The 26,016-nt window shown below is 36.8% G+C and overlaps 1 protein-coding gene across 3 annotated transcripts in view; it reads right to left on the bottom strand.

Moving 5' to 3' along the window:
- Positions 1-5,612: 5,612 nt before the first annotated feature.
- The window catches only part of LOC144984183 (uncharacterized), a 49,340-nt gene continuing 28,936 nt past the window's right edge, over positions 5,613-26,016 (bottom strand). For 2 of the 3 annotated variants that reach the window (XM_078932272.1, XM_078932273.1), the window contains exons 4-5: positions 10,135-10,246; positions 5,613-5,772 (exon numbers count right to left, since the gene is read on the bottom strand). In XM_078932272.1, coding sequence (XP_078788398.1) covers positions 5,757-5,772; positions 10,135-10,246 — 128 coding nt within the window. In that variant the 3' untranslated portion in view covers positions 5,613-5,756. The remainder of the gene's footprint in view (positions 5,773-10,134; positions 10,247-26,016) is intronic. The other variant, XR_013647885.1, reaches the window with a different exon arrangement.

The raw sequence follows: 26,016 nt of genomic DNA on the forward strand, positions 1-26,016 counted from the left end.
CAATGCTTAAGTAAATTTTCTTTTTTTAAATATATATAGTATATTTCACTTTATTTACAACTGTTTTTTTGAAGCCTAAAGCCAAATTACACCCAGCCAATCCCTTATATTCAAAACTCTTATTTCACTCTTAGTCATATCTCCAACAATATCTGGAAGGAGTGAAATGAATTTAGAAGTCATTCTGTTTCTGCACCAGTTTACTGCAGTCCCTCTTTTTCTTTATTCAGCGACATGTCTCTTCTGTTTGTGAAACAGTGTTTTCCTTTCAGCACATTCCTTTTATCCTCACATGGCATAATTAACTCAACAGATATCCCTGGTGTAATGCACGGAATGCGAGTTCAAGTGGGAAACAGGAAGACCTTGCTGTCACTGTCCCACTGAGGCGTATGAGAGAAACACTTCTGGTGACTGGTCACAGTGCACTGCTGACAGGCAGAGTTTTTGTGGAAAAATGGTGAGAGTAACAACATTAATAATAATAATACTGATGACGACAATGAAAAAAAAAAACATGAGATTTTTTGGGAAACAAATCAATCAATTTATTTAAAAAGGATAAGCTTTGCTGTGGAACTAATTACTGATAGTCAGTGTAGGCTATCATTTATCCAAGAAACATTGATAAATATCTTAAAGTTCAGGATGGTCAGATTCTCCTCCATGTTGGATTTGGACTCCACCCTCTGATTACATCGTCAACGGATCACAGCTGAGTTCCTGATATTTGAACTGCTGATTGTGTCTGTGCATTGACCTAACATTGACACTAGTCGCTTCTTCTGTGCCAATTGCTTTTGGTGTGAATGTAGTATTTGCATTGAGACAATAATAATTTCTCCAATTATATTCTTATTTTTCCCTCTTCAGACTATTGTGGGACAGCAAGTCATCAAACTGGGAAGGGCTCGACATAGCCATTTGTCCGCTGGCCCGGTCCTGTTTTTCGAGCAGTACGGACCACAAGACTTTATTTTTTACTTGTCCGCTCGGGCCACTAAAATATCTAACAATTAATAGATTTTTCACCTTTTACAATAAAGTATATTTTGCGAAAACGTGTAGATTTACCTCGTCTTTATAATTCCCTTTTTCTGCTAGTCCTGTGTTCAGACTTCAAGGGTTTCTATGGGAAACCTTTTATCACTCTTCTCCTCCTCTCCCGCCTGCGCGCGCGGCTGTCACTGCCGAGCACCACGCGGCACGCGCTCACTCAATTTTTTTTTTCAAACTTTATTGAATGTAACAATTCAATACTAAACAATGTTAAACAGCAACAACGAAGGAACAAGCCAGTGGGTTATTATTACATTTTAGGCAGATATATTTAAACTGACACACATATCAGCGCGCCCCCTGGTGGTTTTTCACCACGATGATCATAAATCCAACACCGTCACTGAAGAGAGACTGAAGCATGTCAGAGATGTGGAAGACATGGCAGGAATAGATAGGAATATGTTAGATGGAGTGACGGGTGGAATTAGTACTATGGACAGCAAGATATTTAATGAATGTATTGAAGATGAAACTGTATGCACTAAGCTTTAAGCTGAATGTCAAAGAATCAAAGGCAACTCAAAATACCTGAATCTCAGACTCAAATGGAGTATAAGGTCAAACTACTTAATTTTGTTTTTCTTTACAACACTGTAAGCAGTAAGTATTTCTTGTTAGCTGAATGATCTCAGTAATTTAATTGTATTTAATTTTTCAATTATTTAATTTAATTAGGTAAGTAAAGTAACTAAAAAGTAAATGTAACTTTGCAACAGTAACAAAAAGCAGAACCCTAAGACAGTCAGGGCAAAAAAGTCAATAAAACTTCTTAACTATTGATTAGGAACAAATGTGAAATAGCAGTGATTAGAAGCAGCATAAAAACTTCTTAACTAGTGTTTCCTACTACACTGCAGTGCTCTCTTCAAAACATCTGAAACAGACTAGAGCAGATTTAAGTTTGATATGCTCTATTTTTAAGTCATTGAAAAGTGTATAAATAAGTGCTAGATGTCACCAGAATGCACCAAATTGCACCATATTAAAATTTTCCGGGGGGGGGCATGCCCCCGGACCCCCCTAAAGTTGCAAGCACCTGCGGAGCGGCGGGTCTCGCTGTGCGCGGTGTCGGGCCAGTAACTTTCAAAAACTACTGGCCCTGTGGGCCAGTACAAATTTCTGGGCTATGTCAACCCCTGCTGGGTCACAGAGAGACAGAAATAGAGCTGAAAGAGGCCATCATTCAGAGGCAGCTCCTACATAGATAGTGAACCTCAACGTACTGGGAGTCTCTGAATCATCTCATAAACCCAAAAAAGGAGACAAACTGACGCCGCCACTCTTTTCAAAATAAACAAACCTGATCTTTCGACATCATCTGTTTCTACCATGCATTGTATATTAGACATACAGTCATTGCTTTCATGTACCTATGAGGCTAAAAACTTTGGTCAGTAGCTCCAGGTGCCACACTCGACGGGAGTATCAGGTCAGTGGCGCCTCCAGAAATTTTTCATGGGGGTGGCCAGTGGGGGGCCACATTAAATCTTGGGGTGGCACACAAAAACCATGAGCTATATTTTTAAAATTCATTCTACCAAACGTAGTAAAACAACCTTTAGAAAACCAACAGAAAGATAAATGCCTACTGATATTTTGTAGAACATGAACTTATAGTAGATACTACTAGTATAATAACTAATAGATACTAGTAGATACCATTAGTAGATACTACTACTGATATATATTTATTTTCTTTTGTTTATATTTAATGCTTTGGTGTGTCTGCTTGGGCTGTTCGGCTCTTGACTGAGAGATATCTATAATAAACAAAAAATGAAATCTGTTGTTCTGAAATAATAATAAAATATCCTTCTAATTATTAATTATATCTGTTGACATTTCTATTCAGACTAATAATCATGAAACATTTTTATTATTAGGGTAACATAATTCTAACTTCACCAGTTGGTCCAGGAACAGGTGGAGCCAATGCATATGCTGAGTTCTGCCTTGTTTCTCTGACCAATGATGCTGACTGTCCCTCCTCTGATGCCGTCTCATCTTTGTCTTCCTCATTCTCTTCTGTCATTCATGCTGCTCTGTCTCATCTTCCTCCTCCTCCTCACTACTCCTCTGTTGCTCCCCTACCATCTCTTTCACTCCTTCTGCTGCACTTTTATTCTTAAAATAAGAATATATGTTGAATTTCTCTTCATTCTCTGAAAATGGACAGACACAAGCATCAACTAATGTCTATATGTAACTCTGTGGAAACAAAAACACATCAAAATGTTGCGGTAACACAACAACCAGTGCTTAAATAGTGCCATGAAAATGAGTGGCTTGTGACAGGGACATCCTTTTTTTACTTATTAATAAAAAGTAATGACACATCCACCGCCGCTGATGAAGTGGCGTATTTGCACCAAGTATTTGCACACAGGGTTTACATGTTTTGCAGACCGCATGTTTTTTACACCTTTGCAGCTGTATTTATTTAATATTTAATATTTATTTCTTTATTTAATAAGAATCTAATTTTTGATAGTAATTTTTCGTAATAATTTGAGTGATATTTTTAATTATTTAATATAAATGTCATTTGTGATGTCCTTTATTGATGTTATATTATACAGATTATTTCCGAATGTCGTGTTGCTGCCACAGATAAATGAAATTTCCCCATTGTGGGATTAATAAAGTCATCTATCTATCTATCTATCTATCTATCTATCTATCTATCTATCTATCTATCTATCTATCTATCTATCTATCTATCTATCTATCTATCTATCTATCTATCTATCTCTAAAGTACAGTAAACAGATTGTTAAAGACCCACGGAAAATTAACAGGAAAAGAAACGTAGCATTTTGGGATGTGTGATTGTGTGTGCGTGCGTGCGTTCTCGCGCGCACGCGTGTGTGTGCGTGCTGAAACCGGTGCTCGCGCGATGCAGGAAGAGAGGGGGGAGAGCGCGTGTGAGGGTGTGGAGCGCATACACGCGCGGTCAGTCGCCCGTTTTGGACTTAAGGAAAAAGTAATAAAGAAAGTTCATCTTTAGTGACTGAGACTGGTTCTTTTGTCTGACCGGCCCAGAGGATCTGAGGGTTCGAACGCGGAAGTGAACCACGCGTCTTATTCATTCTGCGTCCAGCGGCTTCTCTGTAGATGTCTGCGAACTCAAAGGCAGCAGGGAGGGGAGGGGGTGAGGGCCGGTTTAGGTGATCAGAGCGACTTGCCCGCTTGCTGGCTGTGCATTTGGGATGAAACGCACAACTGATGCTACCACAGCTTATAGTGGCTACTGGGGTGGCGTGGGGTGGCCACTGGGGTGGCCAGGTGTCGGAGAGGGGTGGCCGTGGCCACCCCTGGCCACCCCCTGGTGGCGCCACTGTATCAGGTTAATAAACACATTTTTAAACAAAACACGACGCACATATGCCAAAAGAATTGAGTTTATTGTGAACGTAGCACTGTGTACCCACTGTCTAAAGACTCCTACCCTACACGGTCTTATTTATTTTAGTAGCCTGACATAGGTTTGACTTATTGAGTCATGTTCTGGTCAAACTACTGCAGGCATAAACAAATGCAGAATTTTTCTTATCCATCTCTTGACAGTTTGACAGGTCAGAGCGTCTGATTTCAGGGGGCATGAGTTGAACCATGATATATTATTATTATTCTAATAATAATACTAATAATTATAATAATTTAAAACCTCCATAACTATTGCTGTATTTTGTCTCCAGGCAGCTTTTTCTTTTTTTAAAGATCCCCCCCCTCCCCCCCACAAACCTCTAGTAGCACACAACCCAAATATATTGTGCAATAATTGCTGCAAATATGTATTTTATTTATTTATTTTTGTTATAGTTGTCAACCACCTTTTTTCCATCTTTGAACTTGAATGTTTCACATGGAGTGAAGAGTTTTTTTTAAGTAATGCGACAGGCTGCAGCATCAGCTTTGATAATGACTGATCAGAATGAGGGAAGTAGGCTCAGGAATATATTATTTTACTATGTTTTCAAAAGATTCAGGCACTTTGTGAAGCTCATTTTGCTAGATGTTAGGCATCAATTCTGCCTAAACCACTGTATGGACTAAACGATGGCTGCAATTTTGTTCTAGTACCTTTATTTTAAAAATTATTGTATTGTATTGATGACTGCTTTTAAGATTCCATTGTTATATTATTGATGTTTTTACAGTCTAAATTGATTTTGGCTACGTGTGAACACCAACCTGTGTAGAAGTGGTTCCCTGCCAAGAAGCTGGATAGAAAAAGAAAGCATCTGGAAATTAGCATTCTCTTGTTACTAAAGATGTCATTATTTCTGCACATTGTTATAATATTGATTCTGTGAGATGTCCGTTTCTTCAGAAATAGCACAAGATGGTGAGAATTTCAACTGCAAAAAACCCATCTCTGCCCCAGAAGAAAAGTTGGTAGAATATTACTTGTTCTGTATGACCGAATAGATATGAATGCGTAAAATTCAAGTAGTAAAGAAGCTATGTTGAAGAAAATATCTAGTTTTATATTGAAAACATCAAGAAACCACAATTTATTTTTTATTCTTCTTTTTATTCGTCAGGTAAGAGATTTTGTTAGAAGCTAATTCTGCTGCTTTTGTGAGACGGAAAGGTAGACTGCAGACAGGTCACAACAAGTTCATCTCACTAACTGAAAACACATTCTCACACTTGCTCCAAAGAGTGACGTCTATGAGTTGGTTGGTGAATCATCGTGCTTTTGTCCTGTAGAAGGAAGGCGGAGAAACAGGAAAAAATCTCAAACATTCACAACAACTTGCAAACTTCCCAGGCTCAAGGTCTAAGCTAGGATAGAAATCACAGGTTCTTGACATTAAGACAAAAAACAACATGCAGTAAAAGTAACCGCTTTAAAACGGCTCTAAAATTACAAATCAAGTATCTTTAGATGTCATAACAAGTAACCCTTTTTTTCCAAAGCTTTGACTTTCTATGTAGACGTTTTCATTTTTTTTTCTTCACATGTTTTCATCCAGGAAACCTTATTGCAAATTCTACGTCTTGTAATTTTGTGCAACTTCTCTTAAACAGAAGGATTTTTTTAAAATATAGAATTATTTTATTAACAACTTGGGGTTCAATCAGTATGAATTGTCCATTCATCTTATGTCTTTCTTCTAACACTACAACCATGTAGAAAAAAAAAAAAAAACACTTCTGTGAACCTTAAGAAATTCACTAAGTATGCACTGCTGGGATGGAAGTGTGTCAAGGGAACCAGAAAGCTTTTTGCACTTTAAATGTCCTGCTTCGCAGGAAAACAAGAAGTTTAAATAAAACATAACTCTCCTTATTTATCTTAATAGAAAATATAGAAGTGTAATGCATATACAAAGAACCAGTACAGATTAAAATGTCAGTTGTTTAATTTAGTACCTTTAACACCGGAGCTGTCGCCAGCGACATCTCAATGCAAACATGCGTGCTTTTTGACATACCATCAATCTTTGTTTATCCCTTCACTGTGAATCAGCAAAGTTTGACATGGAGAATCAGCTTTGCACTCACTGACTGTTTAAAACTGGAAAGAGTGACCCCAACCCCCTCACATTCCAAAAAGGAAGTAACTACTGGCTCCAAGAAGCCAAAATCCAATAGATGTCTATTTAGAAAAAAAAACAGCTGTAACTCCGTCATTCTATTTGTCATAATAACCTTTCTTGCTCTGATCCTTTTTTTGAACCTCTTATGCCAATGCATTTTTTTTTTACTATCACAAGTTATTTAAGTTATAAACTAACCAATCAGATGCCTCAGCAAAAGCATGTGGCCTTCACCTCAAGTCTTTGATTGACATATTCTCCCCAGTCCGATTTCCGTGGAAGGGGTGTGGACTTTGAACATGTTCAAACCTTGTTGGCAACAGTGGTTGCCATAGAAACATTGATTCAGGCCGACATGGACCGATCAGTGTCGTCTGGCTCCAAGATGGCGAGGTCCGTATTGAGGAAAATGGCGACTGAATTGGCTTAATTTTGCTGGTTGCCAGTGGGATGGCATTTTCCATGGGTGATGTCACACCTTCTCTCTTTAATTATACAGTCAATGTTTGCACTGTTTACAAATGTTAAGTGTTGCATAACGGCACAAAGCCACATTTCTCTCTGTCAAAATCAGCTGACTTATGGTAATTAAGCACTTCACTGCTGTGGAGTGTTCCATATCAGCGCATGGCTGTCTTTCTCCTCTTCAGACTCGTTATTACATTAATTGCGTAAACAGTTAAAGTAGTCAAAAGGATGTGAACACTGGAGCGAAAGGGTTTGATTATACCATAGAGCATTATTTACCACCAGAAGAAACTAAAAAAACTTTTTTTTGCCACTTTCAGGACATTATTAACTCAGTTTGTTTACAATTTCAGATCATTATTAACTTGCACCCCCCATCAACATTTAAAACTGGAGGGGCGACAGTCACATGAGGAGCCAAACATCATTTAGATCAACCTGTTAAAGTCCAGTTACCCTGATTAGCAGAGTACAAGAAACAAACAAATTAAAATATGTTATAAATCACTCATTGTATCTATTGAAATGGTGCATTATAACTATTGTTTGAAAAATCAATATATTTTCATCGGATAACATAAAACATTTCTGTTTATTTTACATAACTGGCATGTAATGTTTTGATAGTAAAACTAAGATGTTTTCTAAAATGATAGAAATGTTCACGGTAGTTGATCCAATTGTAAATATCTTGCCCCACCCACTTTCTACTCTTCGTCATACATTCATTCAGGATAATTGTGATCATAAAAGAGCTGTGGGGAGAGGAAGAACCCATCAATAAACAGGACACCTCCTAGCCCAAAAACCTGTAAAAACAAGGGAATGAGCTGCATGTCTATAGAACCCCGTCACACATCCACAGGGAAGGCAAAGAATCAAACTACTGACCTTCCGATTGGCAAGTAGCCACTCCAACACCTGAGCCAGCCCCGATAGAAACAATAGGGCACAAATGAGTAAACAGACTAATCAATCAGCAGCTTAAAATGACATTTTGTTTTTCCATGTCCCTCACCGCCTCATTCACCTATCTCATCCAGTCAGAGTTCAATCGGTCTCACTCCACACTCTACAGATGGCCAAAAAGCCAAAGAATATTGAAGTTTTGTGACAGATCTGCCAGGATCCCATCTGGCCTTGTTTTCCTTTCTTCATTTATTGACACTACATACAGAAATGCCCTTTCCCCATCTGCCCCCCCTCTACTTCTCCATTTCTCACCCACTTCTTTCACTGAGGCATAATTACATGGAGGACAGAGGAATCGATACAGGAGTGAGAGAAAGTCCCTAGCAGTCAGCATGAGTGCCCTCTTAACTCTTTTCAGTCAACCCTTCTCATACCTACACTTACGTACAAGTAAGTCATCTTGACTTTTAGCAGACATCAGACCCAGACATTTCTATTTCAGTATTGGACACTATATATATATATATTTATATATGACCATCAAAAACATTACTTTTTGTTTCATATTTCTGTTTTTTTTATAGAACCACAGTTCACATCCTGAGTGACATTACAGGGATAACAAGCAAATTAAATTACTGCGGTCTAATTCAATCTAACTGTCCTCATTTGTGTTCCAATTCATTAAATCCTAATAGGTTTAAACTGGTTTAATCGATTGCAAGTCATTTTAATCCAGTTTGGGCTGATCAATAATCATGTCTAAGAAAAAAACAAAAATGTCAATAAATCTCTTATGAGTCTGTGGAGTGAAAATATTCATGCACATTTTTTTGCAGGCATGCTGCAAGCAATATGTCGTAGCAGACACTTGACATGCAGGGTAAAGTTAAGGGGAAGAAGGTGAGAAGCAGGCACGTTATACAGGTTTTCATTGTTTTATCCCAAAATGGTGTGGACAGCACAAGTGTGGGCTCCTTGCGGCATCCTTGTTTGCAGCCTGACTTTTACAAATTAATAATAATAATAATGGATTAGATTTATCTGCACTTACAATTTGTCCATTATTCATTCATTCCTCAATCATACTTGGTGATACCAATGTAGCCTCAGCTGCCCTGGGGCAGACTGACAGAAATTAGACAATCAGTAAAGTTTGCGTGGGCATCCTACAGGCGTCGCACAGGCAATGTGGCAATGCACCTCACTAACAGCTACAGTGTGTAACCATGTGACATCACCTGTATATCGTAAGTGCTTTCATCTTATACTGCCTAATGCTACATTCTCACCTGGCTCAGAAACCCATGTTCGAGTGACCGCTTCCACTAAAAAGTCTGTAAATGCGCACATATGCAGGTTTCGGGCCTCCACATTCAAAACTCCCATGTACATGCACTTTTAGGGATGTTTTTAAGTCAGTTTGAGGGCTCTACATAAAAACGTGTGGCAACTGAACGAGTGGTGAAAGTTAAACCAGTTAAACTTTGACCAATCAGGGACTTGGCTTTGGTAGTGATGCATGGGTAGCATCCTTTTTAATACACAAAAGTACCAACCTTTTAAATAATTAATTACGGAGAAGAAATTAATTATTGTGGTATGCATCCGTCTGGAATTATACAACACCAAGTCTTTTATATTGAAATGGAGCTTTGAAAGAAAAAGCCTGGAGCAAGATTCAGGAGATTTGCACGGCTTTGACATTTCACACCAAGCCTCTCTCAACGGTGAGTACATGCACTAGTATCGGGTAATGACAGACCAGTGGAAAACTAAAAAAAAGTCCATTCAAAAACCCACGTTTACAGATACTTTACAATATACTTCACAATACACACGCACGACAATGGTATATTCTATTTTCATGACCCCCCCTTGAGGTGGATATAAGTTTCAAGAGAACTGAAAGACATCAAAAACCATTCCTCACTGCAACGCTCCAAAAAACAGGCAGTGCAAACATGTTTTTTGTGAAACGGCTGAAGGAGAAGCTGTCCTCTTTAGATTGCCTAGTTTGGTTGTGTGGTTCTAGCTAGGTTAAAAAAATCTTAATTTGATTATTTTCTTTTAAAGTTATTCTATAGAAACACAGTGGAAACCAAGATAACATAAAATCACCTTCCTACCAAATCTGCCTCACCTTTTGTCATGCACTAAGAAAGCCTTCATGCTGAACTCCACTATCCTCCCCTTTTCTCCCCACTTGGCCACCTCCAGACTCATCTGGGCACGTGAACATGGTTGTACTGACACTGGAGGATGAGACAAGAACACAAAGCCAGAACTAATTAAATTAGGCAAACTTCTGCCGCCTTGTCTCCCTCTCATTGACCTTTATCAAAACACTGGCATTCATGTCGGGCAAACACTGGCACATTTCAATGAATGCAGTTTAAGGAAAGGGATAAGCAAACAGCTTCATTCGATTGAGCCAAAGGTCTCCTTAATTCTGCAATTCTGAACATACACACCTGTATTTCCAAGATGAAGATGGCTTAATAAAACCATCACTACATAATAAATATATTATTTCATATTTCAAATCTATTACAAACAGCAAAAACCTATAGAGATGTTTGAGGAACCAGAAAAGTAATTACTTGCAGTTTAGGTCATGAATTTTTCACTTGCTTTGAACTTTTTAATGTTTTTTAAGATCAAATAAATCATGTCAAATCTTACAAAGCATAATTTATCATACTATTATTGTACTATTTTCAGCAAGATTTTTGGAGGAACTGACCACACAACCAACAGTTCTTTATGTAAAAGTATACCTAGAAGCCCATTTGTCTCCTGAATAACACCTACAAACAGTCAAAAATATAAATGATACAAATACAAATCTGAAAAACATGTATCCAAGGTAATAATTGCTTTAATCAGACTTTCCATTTATAATGCATAATTTCTCTTAGTGCCTTTATGCGATTAATCTTTATTTGCAGGTAATTAATCGTGATCTGTAATAAATTAATCAAATTAATCTATTTTAATCCCAATTTTTTTAACCTAATAATTGCTGTAAAAACCCTCATCTTGAGGTATTTTGATTTAAATTCATGAATTCCGTGTCAGATTAAAATATCAAATTAGAATTTCCCTTAAATAAAAGACTTTCAACCTTTACTTTACACCAACAAGGGTTTTTTTTTTCTTCAATCTCAAACAATTAGGGAAAAAACAAAACAATACACAAAAAAGCAAAAGCAAAAAACAACAAGAAACACAAGAAAAAAAACATTGGGTCCAGAGAAATCTAATATATAAAAACAGTAGGAACACATTCCAACATATATTGACCACAGACTTCTTAATAATACCATAATACACATCTTGAAATATCTTATTCCATAGTTTACCGTCCCATGTGATCAGCCCTCTACGAACCACACTAATTTATGATAACGAAGACCTTGTTGGGCTTTATTCCTTCATAATAATAGATAACAGCTGTCCCATTGTGGGTTTGTTTGCGTTATTTCTGTAAAGAGCTACAAAGTCGCACATTGATGATGTCACAGCAGCCCCGCGGCCCGTGCCACGTACACAGCAGTACACAGACACCAAGACTATGTCAGAATTCCTTCAAAGTAGTGCACTAAATAGAGCGTTGGCCATTTTGTAGAGCAATCTGTATATACAATTCAAAAATTAATTGTCCAACAAATTTCCCAGAAGTGCGTTGATCCTCACTAGATTGATGAAAATAGACCACAACGCTAATTTTTGGCGAAAAAAATGTGTTTATCCATTTTTTGAGATTAACGATCAACATTTCATCTTTAGAACACTGTGGATTCATGAATAGTCGTTGTAAAATGCTCGTATTGATTAGACTTCTACTAACTTAAAATGGTGATGTCATATTTCCAGTTAAGGAAAAAAATGAAACAAAGCAGTGGTCATGGTGTCCAAATTGCTTTTAAAATTCACCAGATGGTCCTACACTCAATCGTTTTTTAGTAGTTAGGCATTAGGGAGGGAACTTTGACAAAGCAAAGACTTAAGAGCAATGTAAGAGGCGTTTTCAGCCAAGTTCCAATAAAACTTTCTATTTTGAGTTTTATTCATGTCCTAAGTAAGTAACACATGACCATTGGACCCTTGTTTTTTTCAGTTGAGAAAATGACAATAGTTATAGATAAAAAATGATATTAACGTGATAAAAAAAATATCTTGCTAATTTGTCTAATTAATTAATCACCATTATAGTCATAATTTGACACCCCTAATTTCTCCTACAAAGGACAAAGATAAAGCTACTCTCTGGCCCTGGCTTTTAGAATTTCCATTTCGTGTGAATGATATTTACTCTGGCACTCATGGTATTCACACATTTTCTGTTCCTTCCTCATTTTCAGGGTCTATACGATCTGTCATCACATGAAAGGTGGACTATGTTGCAGAAAGGTTGGTAGATCATTCAAAGGCCAAATTCAAACGGCCAAAGGATTGGTCCACAGAGTGGGCTTTGACTCACAAGTCAAGCCAGCAAGCTGATGTCAGACTGTATGAAGAAATCCAAGCAAATGAGCATGCAGGGCAAGAATGTGCAAACACAAAGAACTGCAACTCAAATCAAAAAACAATTATTTTTAGATACGGGTGCTTCTAACATAATAGTCAAGATTCAGAGTGTTTATTGTCATATGTACAGTAAGGAAACAGGTTTCCCTGTACAATGAGATGTTTACTTTGGTCACTAAGGTTAAAAGTTAAATAAAATAAATAACTTTTGTTAGCTAAACAGAGTGATAAACTTGGATGTTGTTGAATATTAAGGTGTAAGAACAGTAATAAATAATGAGTTTATGCATTGCAAAGGTGTTGTTTGTTGTTGCAGACTCCTGTCAGCTGTTAAGGCGTTTGATGGCAGAGGGAAAAAAAGAGTTCCCGAGTCTGGAGTGTCCTGCCCCGCCCCCCCATACCTCCGTCCCGAGGGGAGGAGAGTGAATAGACCTTGTTGCGGGTGGGTGAGGTCCTTGTTGATGGAGGCAGCTCTCCTGTGGACCTCGCACTTGTAGATGCTCTGCAGCGACGGCAAGGGAGTCCTGGTGATCTTGGACGCAGTCTTCACCACTCTTTGCGGTCCATGGTGGTGGAGCTACCGTACCACACTGCTGGTTAAGATGGGCTCAACAAAGCAGCTGCAGACTTTGCTGAGCATCTTTGGGGACATGCCAAACTTCCTCAGTCTCCTCAGGAAGTACAGCCGCTGATGAGCTTTTTTCACCAGCTGTGTGGTGTTAAGTGTCCAGGTGAGGTCCTGGCTGATGTGGACCCCAGATATTTAAAACTGCTCATCCTCTCCATTTCCAGACCTTGAATAAGCAGTGGCTGATGAGGGTTCCTCTCCTTCCTCGTGTTCACCATAATCTCCTTTCTCTTGTATGTGTCGAGAGTGAGATTGTTGTCCTAACACCATGTCACCAGAGTGGCCCCCTCCCGCCTGTAGGCTGTCTATAGGCGGGAGGTGTTTTTTGTGTCCCATAATATGAAGGAATTACACAAAATGTCAACAAAAGCCAAAGGAGGGGAAATAAAAATGTAAAACAGAGCTTGCCAGTGAGATATTTTAGAATGACGGTGGTTTAGTTGTGTTATATACCCAATCCATGCCTCCAGTTTGTAGAGTGTACCAGTTTGATAGTTGTGGAAATCTAAAGCAATATAGAATATCTATTGATTTGCATCTGTTTACAGAGTGCTATCACATATATTTGAAAATAATCAAAATTTTACATAAAAGACAGATTTAAAAATCAAGTAGCATTGGTAAAAAAGTTTAGGACCCCTATCTTGTTGAGACATCATTGATTCTTTTTGTCTCTTTGCCAACCTTTAATCCATCTGGGCTGTGTTGATGCTCCAACATATGGAAAACTAAAATGGCGTACTTTAATAAAGTAATGACACTTTTAATAGATAATTTAGTAAAATTAGCTTAGTAAAATTTCCCAACTTGATTCAACAATAGGAATTGAGTTAAGTCATAAGGACAAGGTATCACAAATGGAATTTCAGGTAATTTCATTTTAGTTTAACTTTAGTTCTAATCAGAGGATCCTAGAAAGCTAAACATATCTATACATGGTCTTTTAGAGTATTTACAATTGTTAGGTCACCCAAACTCAACCACAGAGACATTGAACCGCCAAGAAGAAAAGTTAATTATGAAGTGTGTTTACTTCATAGTGTGTTTTTAGTGTAAAAAACACCATTCTGTGCAGATTATGAATGCATTTTTTTAACTGTTCAACCTATACAAAGCACAGAAACCATCAGATCACATCTGCTAATTTGAATGTCACCAAATCAGAGTGATTAGATTCGAGAAAAATAAAAACCAAAAATATATCCCCGGCCACAAGTGTGGGTGTGGGTTCAGGGAAATGTTCAGCTTTAGTGAGACAAGCAAAACATATCAATAAATGACTCAGGCAATTTGATTATTCAGTCAAGCTAGTTGAAGAAAAGGTCTCGGGGATGCAGAGTCTGAAGGAGGAAACAGTGTGTGCTTGTTTCTTCTCAGAGCCCTGGCAGCTAAAGGGAATGAATAACAGTATGGACTTTCAGATGCTCTGTTCTCTCCGCACTGTAGCACATCTTTCTGACCTCAGCTAGCCATCACTGAAGATTAGCCATGGGGAAAAGATAACTCACTCTGTAAACACTTTGAGTCATTCTCTTTAAGCCAAATAGGCTCTACTTCAAACAAATCAAGATTTTTTTTTATGTTTCTATTGCAATTTCCCACAGATTTTTGCAGCTTTACCTTTTGCTTGGCAACAAGCAGAGATCTCATATTTAAATCAGTGAAATACAAAGAAATATTTCTTTGTGATTATTGTTTATGTTGATTTGCTAGGATGCAATTGCAAATCTGGAAAATGTTGTATTCAATGCATCTGTATTATTTCTTGTAAATAACCAAATGTTTTTTTAATTGTGTTATTGTGAAAAAAAATGCAATACAATGTATGCACCTGAAATAAATGTTTACTGAAGATGATTATTTTCTTCCAAGGTTGTTGTTTCTCTTTCGGCTTTATCCCATCAGGGGTTACCACAGTGAACCAGTCGCATGGTAAGCTTGGCAATGTTTTACGCCGGATGCCCTTCCTGACGCAACCCTCTCAAAGCAACTGGGCTTGGCACCGGCACTGAAGTAGAGAAGGGAACAGGGAGCAGCCCGGATTCAAACCCAGGTTTCACGGTCGGAAGGCGCCGCAAACCAGCACGAGCTAAACTGGCTCCCTATTTTCTTCCAAGGTAATAGATATTATATATTTAGTTAAAGAAAAACAACCTAATTTATAAAGTTCCAAATTTATTTTACTTTTTATTTTTGCATTTCCTAGAATTTTGTCAAAAATCATTTGCAATATGTTTATAGTGCTTAAAATTCATGAAATGGAAGCCACAACCAGATTATTGTTAATTAAACATTTTAAATGTGTATATGTATATATGTATATGTTTTAAAAATGAACATTTATTTGATGAATTGGAATTTAGTATTTTTTACATGAAAAAACAGGGCTAAATTTAGAAAAACCAAATACAAGTTTTGTAGTCAATGATACGAAAAAGCTTCATTCACATTTTTTATTTTTTTTTATTTTAGCTGTATATAACCTTCCTACAGCACTTGTTTGCATTACACATATACTGTTAAAAATATATAAATAAAACAAGTCTAGGCTTTTAAGTGAGCTTTTAGGCAGAGACAGTGTGTCTCTTTTTGTTTCGCATCAAGCTGACAGGAATTCAATAGTTCCAGAGACTCATTAAGTGTTGGCAATTTACCTGCTGCAACATGTCTACTCCATGTGTGCACTGAGAGCCCCTAAGCACACAGGTTCTGGTGCAGAAGTAGCAGGACTTGTTCTTTATGCAGAGCCTCACTCTGGTGCTCAGTGGTTCACAGCTCACGAACAAACACAAGCTTTCCTGTGGCTGAAACCTCCGTACAGTTTTTTTTAATGACCTATGCTCATTCTAGCATACAAGAAAGGCAAACAGGATGGTTTGTGTTCCATTTGACCTCATGTATGACATCTCATGTCATACACTATGTATTGAAAATAATCAAATCAAATCAAACTTTGTTTTGTGAAGAAGGTATTAATTAGTTTAAATGTTTAATTCAAATTTGGAAGGTGGGGCAAAGAACCGTACAGCAACCAATCGGAGCAATTATTAAAAACAACACAGTGTTTGCATTTCATTTAAAAACGCAAAAAAAAAATCATAAACCTAAAGATGTTTTCATAAAATGAAACAAAACACTCCTTGTATATTACAGCTTCAATGTTGGCTAAAGCTAATTTCAATCATTGTGAAAACATTCCTTCTGTGAAATGACTTAAAAAATAAAGTATAAAAACTTTGCTCTCATCATTATGCTGATTTGATTTGGATTCCTCTCTTGCACTTTTATACTCTTCTATACTTTGAGCAGTTTAGGCTTTTGACATTTTCTGTTGAAAAGAAGGTACATAAAATGTGACCTTTCAATTTTCCATTAGATTCAGACAAGTTTTCATTTTTCCCCCTTTCACAAAACTTTGTTTGGGACTTTCAGTCCAATTATTTTTACATTTCATGTGTCTTGAAGAGACTTCTCTTCAAATAATAACTGCACACAAAATCCATTATTCACTTGGTCTGAATGTATTCCACAACAATGGGCTATTTTCTCCAGATTAGATTCACACAGAGGTTGCATTTTAGCATAAAAACAAACAAGAAAAAAAAAAGAAGAAAAGTCAGTGCATGCTTGCACACTGTGAGCTGGAATCACAAATTCTGATGTGTGACAGCATCTTTAAATTGATGTTTCAAACAGAAACCAATCTAGTCACTCCAAGTGGAATGGAAGTTACCCAGAAGTGGGACTTCATGCCAACGCATTAGATCCGAACTTTATCACAGGATTTCAGTTCTTGTGATCAACTTGACACTAAAAAAAAGTATTATTTATGGGACAGCCACTTTAAATAGCACATTTAACCCTTTAACACTCTTTGGACAACCGTAGCTCCTCAACCGTTGAATCAATTTAATTCCAGCAGATTTAGAAAAAGGAGAAAAGCAGCTTTGCACCAGTTTGTCACACTTTACAGTAATCAAATGTTGATCAATCAGGTGATATTGAGGCAAAAAAAGCAGATATGCAAAAACTGCCCCCGCATCCACTAGAGTTACATGATTCCATAAACCGTTAGAGTTACAGTGGTTCAAAGAGCGTGTATTATTTAGGCATCGCTTGCAACGTCTTCCATATTAAAGGGTCTCAAAAACTATACAAGGACTAGTCATGGTTTTGTCTGAAAAAATACCAACTAAACCTTTTATAATTCTTGTAGATGTCTGAGTGATTGTATAAAATCATAATTCAATTTGATTACACATCGTGCATCGTCCATCAGTGTAGGGTATCATAATCAAAAACAACTTTAACAATCAAATGAGGATTTAAGATGTAATACTTCTCCATAGTCATAGACTTTTATTCTGACTTTCTCTTTCATCTAGGATCAATTTTACTTTTTTTTGCTACTTTTTAAAAATGTATTTAATGTGTAGATCTTCATTCAAACTTTCTAGTCAGATTAAATAAAAATGTTTTTATTTTTCCCTGAAAACCTGCTTTGTACCACTGTTGAATTAGTAAACCGAAATAACTTGCTTTTTTATATCGTTAGTTAGCAGATACAGATATATGTAAATCAAAAATAATGGTTAAATAAATATTTTTAAAAATGACACTTACTGACTGACTGTATTACATTATTCTAAGTTTACCACAACTTAAATAAGAGTGACACAAGTAGGACTTTCTTGTCTAAAGTCACTTTAAGGACCTATTCCTACAAATTTAATAGTAAATGAATAAATAAACAATAATGGTTAGATGAGTCAAAAGAAAACAAAAAGACAGTTGGACTTCTAGGTTTTATGTCTATCTTTATTGTAGGCTATAAAGAATTGATGATAAAACCTTCAATGTCTCATAGCAGTCAGAAAGCTAACAGGAAAATGTGTGCCATGCAGGTTGTTTATAAAGTGGTTTGAAATGCAGAGCTGCTGTCTGATAGGTGTCATTGTCAATGACAGTAGTATGAGTGCCACTGTTGTCATTTTTCAGTGAAAGACCTGTCAGAGTGAGTATTTTACATCCAGTTTTCTTACAAAAACAAACAAGAAAAACCCCTCAAAATACTGGGTTTTAAGATACATAAGCCCCGTTGAAGAGGAGGGCTGAAGGCAAAAGAAACAGTAAATTTGTAGATGGCATGAAGCTGTTATATGAACTCTCTTCTTGTGATTGATCATTTAAACTGTGAGGGAGTATTTATGAACGATTCTTGCTGTTGTTTTACTGCATTTGTTCTGTAAAAGTATTGCCTACTTTCCATAAATTACAAGGATATTTGTGCTATCAAGGCCAAACTGAGGGAGCATTAGTACACACTGTGCAGACTCTTTACATCAAACATTAATGCTGAAGAGATGTAATGTCCAGAGTACTTATGTTGCCCATGCGTTCATAGTCACATTTTAAAAGAGAGTCGATCTCAGAAAGCTTTAGGATCTCACCAGTCTCTTCCAGCACTGTTAAACTTGCAAATGATATCAGCCTGAGAAAACTAAATAATCTGTCAATGATTCACAGCAGATACATTGTTTGAATAATCATTTCCCTTGATGACAATGTAGTGCATCATTGGATTTACCATGGATAATAGCCAATTGAGTCAGACAATGCCTAATTAGTGTGAAGGAATCTGTGTTTATCAGACTGATGCAGTTCAGATATTTAGTTTTAGATTTTGCTTAAGTATTGAGGAAGAACGTTTTAATAAACAAATAATGTTAACTCATTAACACCAGAGCTTTTGCTCCTGTGCTTCATACTCTTTTAACTGCCGTAACGTTAACGCAATAACATCAATCTTGCAGATTCTAAAAGGGAGAAAAGCAGCTTTGCGCTGAAATGCAACATTTTGTGTTCATAAAGTGTTACATATCAGTGCAAAGCCAATATGAAAAACTGCTTTTAGAATGACGGCCTGCAACAGAATTAATGTTATGTATACTTTTACTATTGTATTAGTATTTTTTTCTTTTTTTTTGGTCATCCTGTGTACTTTTGGTACTATACTCGAAGTAATGTGTTTGATGGTTTTGTGTTCTTGTTAACTGATTGGACTACGAATTCAGAATAATGCACCTTCATTCGTTTAAAATTGTTAATATTGAGTGGTTTATGTATTTAACTTATTGCAACAAATGCTTTATCTTTGCTTATACTGATTGTATAAAAAACAAATATGAAATTGATTTGTTTAATTGATTTGTTTATTTATTAACAAGCTTAAGGCTAGATTGTTCAGATCTCTCCTTTGTCTCTGCCACTGATTGTGTATGAGAACTGGAGTGAGCAACCCCTCCCCCCCGTTGTTCCGAACAGGAAGTACTCGCTGATCCCAAGAGGCCAAATTCCCATAGACTTCTATAGAGACATAAACAGGTTTTACTCAGTCATTATATTTGTCAGAATTTCATGCTCTAGTATTTTTCATTTTCATGTTCTTGCTAATCCAAATATTTTTTTCATATTTTTTTCTGTAATGCAAGTTACTAAGGTTATAAACTGGCCAACCAGATTTGTCAATAACTTCCAATGTTCAAAGTGTTTAACAGATTTTGTGTAGTTGGCTTTCAAGTGGTAGGGGTGTGGACTTCCAATAAGCTCCTTCCTGATTGGTGAGAGTGTTTGCCATCGAAATGTTGACATCATCTGGCTCCAACATGGTGACATCCAAATGGCTAAAAAATGGGGACTGAATCATTCATTTCCATGGATGCCATCACATTCATTCGGTGCAGTTCTCATACACAGTACAGTCAATGGTCTCCAGCATCTTGCTTTTTTTCCTGAAAGTTACTGGTTTATGTCGCTGATAGGTTCTCTTGGTTTATGATGTGTTCCTTTTAATGTTTGGCATTGCGATTCCACTTTCACTTCCTCTTTTACATCATCATAGCAGCTCTATTCAGAATGTCTGATGATGGCTTAATTGCTCAAACGCATCCTCTGTCTGTAGACAAGCTGAGGGTGGTGATGAAACATTCTCGTTGGATAAACTGATAAATAATAGGCAGGTTTTCTCGGCTCATTTCATTTGATTGACTCAAGCTCACACTCAAAGGGAAATGAACCTAGACAAGAGTGGCAGGCGTATTCAGTGTAAAGCATTGTGGGCTGCTTAAGATTTCAGATTGGAGCTTGCTGTCTAGGAGAGCAACCATCTTTTCTAGGACTGGTTAATGACGTTTTTTCCAAGCTTTTGCTGGCAGTTTGACTTTATCACAGAATCGGGTGATTCTTTTGCCATGAAAATGGCTGCAGTCTTTAGTTGTCAAGAACGAAAACATGCAGAAAAAACACTTTTGCTCTTTGAACAAACTTTGGACACGTTTTGGTTTTATTTGTGTATTTTGTTTGTTTTATTTTTACATTTTATCTTTGTGATTGCCAATCATTGTCATCTTATTTAACAATTAGGGGGTGGCTGAATTTCTATTCATTTTGAGGGAAAGTAACTGACAGTACCAAGAGATAAGGTAAAAGAGCTGCCATAAAATTCTGGGATTACTACTGATGATCTGCAAGTGTGACAACATTCTTTTCTTATGAGTCCATTTCACACCAGCTTGCACTCCAATGAATGTAATTTCACATTATCATATGGCAGATAAAGGTCAGTGATACGTCTGCTCCTGTAGCATTCCTTGTTTAAGACAGACAAAATCTATGATGTAAAACCTGGGAAGGACCAAACTATTTTTGGATTCCTGCTTGTAAAGGAGAAAACCTTTAGGAAGGACTGGTCAACACAAGCTGAAGCGCAGAATAAAATTAATTTTATGTGAAAAAAGGTGAGCGTAAATGAGAAAAATGAAAACATGCAACGTTTCCGTGTTTTTTTTGCAAATGTTGGCAAGATCGTGATTTATATTAATAACTGTAAATATTCCTGTTGAAACAAATCACAGAAAAATACAAATATGGAGAAAACTATCCATCAATGCAAGAATACAAGCTTCATTCACTAAGAAGAAAGGTTTTTCAATTCTCCAGATTTGTTGCTTTATTGTGTAAATTGATTGTGTAAACCACAAGATCTGCTTATCCTACGAGTTATAATCACTTGCAATTTTCCACCAGGGATAATAAAGTAAATCTGAATCTAATCACACATCATAGTATTTAATGGAAAAATATGTACACACCAAGTATCTGAAGCCATCAAGATCATAGTGATGACAAATCATGTGGCTTAGATCACATCACCAGTGAGCATTTAAATATGCCAGCCCGAGGATTTTTCCACTTTCTACCATTTGTTTTACTGGCTTTTTGACCCATTAACTGACTCATTGTCACTGTATTGATGGTGCCTGGTATTAAAATCAAGGCAGGCAAGCTTGACTGTATTGACAATTATAGACTTATAGCCTTAGCCAGTGTCCTCTGGCTAAGGTTTTGGAAAGTATTTTATTTCAAACAATGAATGATTTTATCTTATCTGCTGTTATACCATTGTCTGAGTGAATACTCTATTCTGATTGGCTGCTGGGTGTGCGTTAAAAAGTGATACACCACAGGATAACCGCACGATGAAAAAAGAAGTTCCGGTCACCTAGCTTAAATGTTTTGTATCACTGCGCCGGCTTCTTTAAAACAACCTTTTGCTTCATCCTTTGGACCAAAACAAGCGATAAGAGGTGAACTTTCTCTCTGAACTGATGCTTTATTTAACCCATCGGAAAGATCAGCATATATATATCTCGCTTTATATCGCCCAATCTTGACAGGTGTGGTGCCACATGGACTATTTGTTATGTGGTGGGGCACGTAACAAATAGTCCGCTTTTTGTGAAAAAAGCGATCCAAATCAGAAAAAAACCAAGAATTAAGGACTAAAAACTGGTTAGTATTTATTGCTTTTGTAGGTGACCATCGTATAAGCGGGTTAATGGCTTTCGAAGTGTGCATTGTCACTTTTTAACCCACGCCGTGGAAGCCTGAACCGTCTGACGCAAAGCGGGGGACAGTTGCTTCCACGGCGTGCGTTAAAAAGTGACAATGCACACTTCGTCGGCCATTAACCCTTACATAATCGATTTGGTTTTAAAGCTCAACATGGGACAGACATTTTCATTTTTGCGTAAAAAAGAAATTGTTAATAAGTACAGACAAGATAATTCATCTGTACTTATGTATTTTATTGCTGCATCTAAAGCCTCTGACAGGGTACACCATACCAAACGTTTTATGAAGATGAAAAATCGGGGTACACCATGGTATATTATAAGACTACTAGCCTTCTGGTCTACCCATCAGAAAATAGTGTTTGGGTGGGGATCGGGTGTCTCTTCTCCATTTGGTATGACCAATGGGGAAAGACAAAGAGGTATTTTATCCCCACTTGTTTTTAACCTGGTCGTAGAGATTACCTGTAGAAGGCTGTAAATGCATGCAATACTGGTTGCATGGTGGTTTTAAAGTAAATCATCTGATTATGCAGATTATTTAGTTGTTTTTAACCCCAGCAGCTCCAGATTGGAACAATTTTTAGATGTCCGTTCTGAATTTGGTTTTAAAAGTGATATTTTATAGAATTCCAGTGAAAGTTCTGTGTCGATTTGTCGTACACGGATGATGTTTCATTGAATTTTTTTGCTTTAAACTTTCAGATTCTGAGCTTGTTGTCTGTCACAAAGTGAAATATCTTTGTTTATCATCAATGATAAACTCACAGATGATGATGATATTCACAGACAACGGTGTATTATATGCTCAGGCTAACATGCTTGCAGGCAGGTTTTATTCATGTTCTGCAATCTTGAAATTATTATATTCAAAACTTACTTCACACCACTGTAAACTGCACACCTGTGGACCATGGGGGATCCAGCATGATGAGGCTGCAGGTAGCCTATAATGATGCCCTAAAGATTGAACAAACTCATATTAACTCTCACCAATGTAAGATGCAGCACTTTTAGATAAGTCTCTTATTTGCAGGTTTTGGTATGGTCCCCTTTTTTTAAAATTTTTTTAGTCAGCAATAGTTTGTGTTTATGTCACTGTTTTTATACTTGTACTATCATGAATGCTCTTTATTTATATTTTTAATTATAAGTCTTTTGTTTTGTGTGTATTGTGGCAAATGGACCTTGCGGATGTAAGCATTCTTCTTATGCATGTTTGGATGAAGACCTAGTGTGCAAAATGTCAGATTAGCGTTGACCAGTATATAGATATTTTTTGGGCCTTCTGCAAAGAAATGTAACTTTAAATTTAACAGAAAGTTGACTTTTCAAATTTTTAAGCAAGTTATTTTGTTGACATTGTCATTTTTCCAAGAAAATGGATATATCCAACCGTTTTAGCAGAGTGATATGGCAATGATCAAAAAAACATTTTACTTAATAACAGCTGGATTTTACGTCAATAATGGTTGAAGCAAATGGTTTTTGAGCTCTTTGGTCAGGCTTTGAAATCTAGGTTTAAATCAAATGGTAATGCTTTTCTCATGCATCCTCAGGGCCATTATGTATGAATCGATACAATCAGAAAAGACTTTCAAGCTGTGCTTGTGACCAGCTCTTGCAGACCAGACTCTTATGTTTCATTAATTCCTCTGAAATGAAATTCAGACTTTCAGGGTCCCTTTTCCTTTCCTATAATCCAATAGCTGCAATGACACAGCTTTCTAAATTAAATCAATGTTAATTTAGGGGAAACAAAAGATTTCAATCGGAGGAAAAAGTGGTCCCAGGTTGTTAATGGTTTAAAACCATAAAAATGTATTGTTTCCTCGTTGCAACTGTTTACAGTTGATGTAAAAAAAATATTTTCTAAAAACGTAGTCTTTAGGTTTACCCTTTTTTTTTACATTAAACTCTTTGGGATTTATTCAGTTAAAAAAATAAACTACAGAAGAGGGCAAAAACACCTCAAATATGGTTCATGTTGATGACCTAATTTATAAAAAAGGACCTTTTTACTGTTTCTCATGTGGCATGCCTCTGTCTTCTGCTCCACACTCCCAAATAGACTTGCCGATCCAATTTTAGTGTTCCTGTATTTTGCTTTAGTGGATCTAAAATAAAGGGAAACTCTAATATGACTGATCCAGAATTAAAACAAGGTAAAAATGATTAGAGTTCAAGCAAATCTGTAGTCTTTTTACTGCAGCAGGGAAGATTTGTCCTTACTTTAAATGCCAAGAAATAGTGCAGCCACTGCAAAGATGCAGGTAAGTTACACAAAGTGAAGTAGGATGTGAAAAATTGTCTCAATAACTCCAACTGCTATAAGTATCATACTATTTTATATAAATGTAGTTATCAGGCAGATGGTTCTATCCTAAATGACATGCATGTGTGTAAAAAGCAAAGTCAAAAACAGTGCTTTCTGGATTAATTGCTACTAAAAGTGTTGCAGTTTTAACATTTAAAGTGCTTACTATTTAAACAAATACATTTATTTTAAGTTAATTAGAAACCTTCTCTTTTAGAGATAGCTTCTGAGGAAAACAGAGCAAGGAATGGAGAATGGAGGCTTAGCACCTCAGCTCTTGATGTTGACTGCATATGCATGCTGGGAAAATGTGTGCTCTCACCATTTGTGTTACTCCCTGTCTCTTTCCTTGTAAATTCCAAGGTTTCTAACATATATCCAGGTCCGGATGATCAGAAAGGGCCATCAACATGCAATCTATCCTATGAGGTAGAGAAATTCAGAATTTACCCCAGGGATAACTCATAACCCATGTAAGCCTCACTCAGACAAGAGTCACAGAGTTCTGTCAGAAACTGGTGGTGGAAACTCCAAAATGCAGGAGAACAGGCATGGTGACATAGAGAAAAATAAACTTCCTGGTTAAATGATCGTAAAACATTTCATAAAACAAACTGAAAAAGACAAAACCCACGGAGCAACAAAAAGGTGACACAACAGAGCAGTTGACCTGATAAAAATGAACTGAAAACCACACACTCCAATGAGCTGAGGACAATTACTAGTAACTAAAATGATGACAGCTGTGGGTCATGATGAACCTGGAACCAGTGCGACTGAGGACAACTCAGAAGATGACCAAAAACCTCAAAAACCAAACAGAACCACAGAACCTTTACAGGTTCAAATTAGTAGAGAGTTTAAACTTGGACTGGCAGGTAGTAGACATAAAGATGAGGCTGAAACTAGCTGCAAAGCAAACTATGACCTGGTAAAAAATATATGTTAAATAACAGTGGATTTGATTAACTTTGTTAAATAAATGTGGTAAAGAGGCACTCAACAGAAACAGGAAGTAGATGAAGAGTTCACATTCTTGAGTTAAAAATGAGAGTTATCAAAAATAATAATAACAGAAAAAAATTTCCCCCTGGTTTTGAATGAAAAAGTTAAAGAAATTGGACCATTCTCTGATCGATTTTTGCAAAAGAAACAAACTGTGATGCCAAAGCGAAAGCAAGAATAATAAAATCAGAATGTAAGCTGCGCTATATACAGTGTTACCTTCCTAAATCATGGCTCACCTTAACCGTTCTCGCAGTTCCAGTTCAATTTTTTTAATTTAAACAGTCCTCAGTGTTCTGCATCCTGATTGGATGGAGACCTTATGAATCAATCCCCTCTGTGACATGACTGCTGCAGTTTGTCAACACTACATAAATCTTCAATCACATCAGATTTTTGTTTTCATTCTATAAAACTGGATATATTTTGCAGCGAAGGTTTGAACTTGGAGAGTTGAAAAGAGTGAGATAAGTGTGAAAATGTTTGTGTCTGTATGAAAAATGTAAATAAAGTGTTTGACGATGAGTTAAAACATTTGTTATCCTATTTTGTGCATTAGACCTATTGCGGGTTATTTTTAGAACGTAATCCCTGTGATAAATGAGGGACCATCATCAGTAGTTGGACAAT

The sequence above is a fragment of the Oryzias latipes genome, chromosome 15 (genome assembly GCF_053564925.1).
Source record: "Oryzias latipes strain Hd-rR chromosome 15, Olatipes_Hd-rR_3.1".
NCBI classification, from domain to species: domain Eukaryota; kingdom Metazoa; phylum Chordata; class Actinopteri; order Beloniformes; family Adrianichthyidae; genus Oryzias; species Oryzias latipes.